The following is a 5,969-nucleotide window of genomic DNA, read 5'->3' as shown; positions in this document are numbered from 1 at the left end:
TATTTTAACTACAGTTGTATTTCATAAAATAAAACAATAAATTGTAAATGAATTTTTATATAAAATATAATTTAAAGAGTACAAAATAAATAAAATGTTATCACATTGTCCTGCAACACATCTGCTGACATGCATAAAAAAGTATTGAAACATCACAATCTAATAATCTCACAAGATACTGGAATCTGAATTCAACATGGATTTTTAGAGGTTAAAAAATAGTTAACCGAGATATTTAAAGCAAACTCTATGACAAATGCCACCAATTACATAGGTATGCCAAAAGGACATAAAAATACTGATATTCACAAAAATTAAACGATTCCTTTCGGGGTTTTCTTTAGAACTTTGGCCCCAATGGCGAATAAGGGAAATAATTTGAAAGTCATAATTATTGAATATAACATGTGAAAGACGGTTGTATATACTCAGTGGGATTTGATGAATTGTTTACCTGTACTAAGGTTTTCTGAAGTCATACGATAATTATGAAAAAGCTCTTGAAAATTATAATAAAATCTTCAAAGTCGGTGGAACTAAATGCAGCCATGCAATGAAATTGTACGAGATGATTTTTTCAAAGATAGGTTCAACAAAATTCGCCGCATCTCGAGTTATCTGAATCTCTTCACTCGATAAGATTTAACTATAGTTTAAATCACTTCAACACACCATTTTCCTCGATTATTTCTGAGATTGAGGAGGGGGGATCAAGGAATTCGACAATAGGCTCGAAGGAATCGGTCTCAATTCTTTTCACGGCCGCGGCTATCTCTTCGTGCATCGCTTTGACCGAGGCCGAGTCCGTGGTTGGAGTGGGGGAGGTCGCGGAAGGAGCAACAACACCTTCGGCTGTGCTTTCCGCCAATGGAGGCACCGTCTCGGGGGATGGGGGTGGGGCAGTTGGGTCGGATACTGGGGATGAGGGCTTGATCCTCGTATTCACCACGGATGAATCTTCTTCCTCACTCTCCTCGCTCTCATCGCTTTCCTCGCTGCTATCATCCGCCTTCCTCCTTATCCCAGTCTCGAAAAAAGCAGAAGAGGGGAACATTGAAGCACCAGCTTCGTCGTCATCTTCATCGCTCTCCGAAGAGTCGTTCAGCAATATGCGCAGCTCTTCACCAGGGTCGTCACCCTTTTCTTTCTCAGAGGAGTCCAGTTTTTCCAGCGCCAGTTCGAAGAAAGAGGGCGAGCCGAACGATATTGAATTTTCTTTGTCATTCGGTTTTGAAGGAGCGGAAGCTATTATTTCATCAGCGCCTACCGCCTTATCTTGACTTACTCCGCTGCTTGCTGATTCGTCTGTTTTTAGAACAGCTTCCCCTCCAGGCTTTTCTGCGACATTGCTATCCGAGTTAGCTGTGTAAGTGGATAGCGCTGGAGTTTCCTCTTTTTTATCTTCCTTTGCACTAGCTTCACCTAATCTGACGGTTAAACTACCATCTTCTGATGGAGGTAAAGGGACTAGAGCCTGATCAAAATCGAACGTTTGATCTTGAAAATCTGACTGCACAATTTCCGTTTCAACAACGTCACCCTGAGGTACCTGATCTGGGATAGCGTTAATGGGAGGGAATACAGGTTGCTGTGATTGGTCTAAGTTGTCTAGCTGAGGTACATTAACTATGTCTCCTTCAACTGCACCATCACTTGGAGACGTTGATATTAAGGCCGTATCCGGGACTACTACAGCGATTTTAGACTGGTCTTCAAGGACCGCAAACTGACCCGCTGTACTGTCTACACTTTGAGGGATAAGGCCATTAATAGCGTCTACCGATGAAATCACCACTGCAACTGGCTCCTTGTCTTTGGCTAAGGCTGCTGCAAAATCACCTGCGATGGGTTCGATAGGTGTTATGGACTCTCGATCATCGCTTGACGGCGTTATGAAGAGCGTAGGTGATTTCAATGACTGGTCATTGCCTCCTTCGCTTGGCATTTCTTCCGCATTACCCTCTGACCCACTCACGAGCACTGACGACACAAAGTCCTCGTCCAATCCAGAACTTGGCGCAGACGACTCCGTAGTCACAGGACTTTCTGCACTAACCGATTCCTCGCCACCAATGCTAATCTGACCATCAATCTCACTATTTTCTTCTTGATTGTTCACAGAACCGGAATTTTCTTCACCTTTCTCGACATCAGGCACCATTGTTGCTGAGACAAACTCCTCATCCTGGCCCTGGTCAGGGGATCCGATTATTTCTTGTTCACCTCCGCCAGTAACTTCTGGCGTATTAGAATCTTCCCCTCCAATAGCACTCTGCTCGTTATTCTGACTGTCAATTTCACTAGACGGTTCCTTGGCCCCTTCCTCGGCTTCGCCAACTAAAGATGTAGACACAAAATCCTCGTCCTCTTCCATGCTCATGGAGGATGATTCAGTGGTGGTCGCCCCGTCAGCCTCACCAATCTCTCCAACCACGTTCTCTTCATTGCCTGTAGTGGGCTGCTCCTCTTCAGTCTGCGTATCATCCGTCCCACCATCTTCTGGAGGGCCTACGAGGGCTTGCTCCTCGTCAACTGGTATCGTCGGGTTCTCTGCACCACTTTCGGGTTCGATAGCGGACTCGACTGTAGTCGTCTCCTCCTCGAAGAATTGGGAAGGCTTCGTCGCGGTATCCGTGGACCCTGACTCACCAGGCGACTCGGAATCCACGTCACCATTCGATATCTCCGCCTCGTTCGGTTTTTCCTGAGGCGGCTTGGGTCGCGGGGTGCTGCTCGTTGGGGGTCGCTGGTGAGCGGGATACCACCAAGGCAGAACGATCTCCCAGAATTCGGTGGAATTCTTGGGGGGCGGAGGGGACACCCCGGCACCCTGTGAGTTGGGGAACCCGCTCGGGAAGGGGGAAGGGAAGGAGGGCATTGGGAAGAGGGGCGGGGGTATGCTTGGGATTATTCCTGAGGGGAATGGAGAGGGGTGATCGAAAGAGGGGCGGGGTGGTTTGAACGGAATGTGGTGGTGGTGATGGGGGTGAGGGGGAAGGTGATCCTCGTTGGGGTGGTCGTGCATCGGGGGGTGGGGGAAGGGCATGTGGGGGTGAGTCGGTGGCGGAGGCGGGGGGTGGGCATGGTGGGGGTGGTGGTGGGGCGGTGGGGGACCCGGGGGAGGTGGAGGAGGCGGGGGATGGTGTGGTCGGGGGCCTTGCCTGTTGAGCGGAGGAGGAGGGAAGCCCATCTGGTGATGATGATGAGGATGCCCTAGCTGGAAGTCAGGAGAGAAGTGAAGGTCAAACTTGTCCGTGAGCTGACGGATGGCGTCGTGAATGTAACGATCTATTCCTTTCTTCTTGGCCTCGGTATGGAATCTGAAGAGGCTCCTCGACTCTTTGACGCCCTTCCTCGCGGGTTCAGCGACCTCTGCGACTCCGTCAGCTGTTGGCTCGGCGGTGTCGAGGTGATGCTTGCCATCAGCCAGGGAACGATCATTAGCTGCACTCGTGTACGTGACGCCCGACAAATCGTGGGATATGACGGAGTTGATTTTCACTGATTTGCTGGAAGATGGAGGATGTGGGAAGGCGATAATTGGCGACAAGAGCAATAGAGCTGCAGCAAAATGCTTGAGCTCCATCGTGGTGAACGTAGAAATGGTGATAAACACTTTCAGGATTTTTTATCCACTCGTTGTATCCATGGAGAAATGTCACTGTGGGGGAGCTTGATAGCGCAAGAACACGTTTCGTGCTCCTCTTATGGTGTCCCTCTATCGCGTCGACTGCCGTCCTCTCTTTGACGGAGACTTTTGGCTTGTGTGGTTCTTTGGTCCGTTCCGTTCCTGCTTATATAGCGGTATTAAAGCGTTCCTTCGTCTTCTTCTCGGGCCAGTCCCAACCGATGGCTCACACCTTTTCCCTCACCCTACGCGACTATAACCGTTTCTTTCTTACCCCCTCCAACCTTTACTCGCTCTAAAAAAATTCTCCGCCCCCCATCCCTACCATCCCACCCAACGCGGACACTTCCTTCTCCTGTTTGGGTTTCCCCATCCTTCCCCGCCCGCATCCTAGCAACGAGGAGCATCTGAGCTCGCCTTAGAGACTTGAAAATGAGTACAAGCAGGGGCCATGCTTATTTTCGACGCAAATTAAGCAGGTATGCATTGAAGGTTTTTCGGGTTTTTATTCGATGGGAAATAGCGAGACATGACAAGCATTTATGCTTTAACCTACTCGGTCCTAGCGTACTGTATACAATATATCGACGCTTGAATTTTTTTCCCTTTTGATTAAGGGAAATGTTGTTATTACAACTAGTACAGAGCTTTCTGTCAGCTGAAAGTATCATACAGAAGCATTATTAATGGAAATCGTAAATCTTATTTGTTAACATCTAAGAAAATTCCGTAATTAATTGGAGATGAATTAATCATTATTTCAGTTATTTAAAAAACCGCATCATATCTATCGAAAATGAAGATTATTTTTGATGATTCAGCCTTTAATAAAAAGCATACACATGTTAGCAATGCCTTTGTAAATAAATTAAAATGCTATTGGGGGATTAATATTGCATCCACAGATTTTATACTTCAATGAACTGAGCTCACCTAAGGGACAAGAAAATGAGTGAATCACCGGCCATGCTTATTTTCCACGCAGAGCAAGCCTTATTGCTTTAAGGTTTAAGGTAAAACGATCATACACTCCTTGGAGATCGCTTAATCACGATTATTAAAAAAAATAAACAATCATATTCCTTATACTATGGTATATATCTTTCCTGATTCAGCTTTAAAAAGAAAGCATACACATTTACTAATTAGCAATATCTTTAAATGCTGATTTTAGGAGGCATACCTTGCCAAAGCCTCTTAAAACAATATTTCTATCAAAATCACTCCATATTATTACCACCAAAGCTTCATCCGGCAATACTTACCACAAAAATCCGCCAGAGATATTAAATGACCAAATATAAAAAAAAATTGTTACAACTACCCATTCAACTTTTTAAAAAATATGACAATTTACTTAGGCTTTCTCCACACACAGTGAATATTATTTCATCAAAGCCATCTTTATTTTATAAATCGTTCAACAATAGCACCAGAAGATGTGTCAAGTAATCGGCTCATAGTATAACAAGTAAAATTCAATTGAAGCATATAGCAAAATAACCACAGCCAAACTGTTACGACATTAAGAAATGTACCTTTCCCAAATAATGGATAGCTATATTTCAATTAAATTCACGAAAAATAAATACATATTTTGCATCTATCAGGTGAATCCTCCTATATACCTTGCAACCACCAAATTAAAATATATAGGGAACCTCACAATTTCAAGAGACATCCACTTCTTTGAGGCCTAGATTATACCAAAGACACACGGTATATACTAACATGCTCAGAAAAGGAAAGTCATGAGATTTGAGAATTATAAAATGAGGTAGGCTCATGGTTATATTTTTCTAGGCAGATAAATTATCCACACATACCCTTACAACTAAAATATAAGTAATTCTTTTTTTTTAATAAAAAAATTGTTACCCACGAAAATTCTTTGGTAAGATTACGCCAAAAAACTAAAATCAACCAAAAAAAAGTCTTTAACGCGATTCCATGTATGCAAAATATTTATTCTAAAGGCAATATTTAGTTATTGTGTCACAAAATAAAATGGTTTATTTAAATTTGAAAATGGATTTATTTAATAATATATTTTCGGTCAATGCAGTCACAGGAAATACCTAAGGCACAAAGCCTGATACTACAATATTAACATTGACTCAGTAATAGATCTGATGGACTCAATTAATTTTCCTCCTTCCTTAATGGATATTTTTCCTCGTTATTACTGGGAACATACGTCTTCTCCATTACCTGCCCATCATTTTAGTCTTTGTTCCTCGATAGTTTATGCAGAAACATCCCTTCTAAAGCCAGTCCCGCAGAGACTTTCATCATGGGGAAAACTTATATATTCTATGAAAAAACCTGAAATCTCAAGTTA

General features: G+C 43.7%; 1 protein-coding gene across 1 annotated transcript; it reads right to left on the bottom strand.

Moving 5' to 3' along the window:
• Nucleotides 1-658: 658 nt before the first annotated feature.
• LOC124163033 (flocculation protein FLO11-like) lies at nucleotides 659-3,586 on the bottom strand. Its single transcript, XM_046539815.1, has one exon. The coding sequence runs from the start codon at nucleotides 3,584-3,586 to the stop codon at nucleotides 659-661; it is 2,928 nt and encodes a 975-aa protein (XP_046395771.1).
• Nucleotides 3,587-5,969: the final 2,383 nt, after the last annotated feature.

Source organism: Ischnura elegans, chromosome 7 (genome assembly GCF_921293095.1).
Source record: "Ischnura elegans chromosome 7, ioIscEleg1.1, whole genome shotgun sequence".
Taxonomy (NCBI): Eukaryota; Metazoa; Arthropoda; class Insecta; order Odonata; family Coenagrionidae; genus Ischnura; species Ischnura elegans.
This window is presented reverse-complemented; position numbering and strand designations above follow the sequence as displayed.

Bases quoted from the DNA above. Each gene is read 5' to 3' on its own strand.
- LOC124163033 (XM_046539815.1), bottom strand. From the start codon at position 3,586: ATGGAGCTCAAGCATTTTGCTGCAGCTCTATTGCTCTTGTCGCCAATT.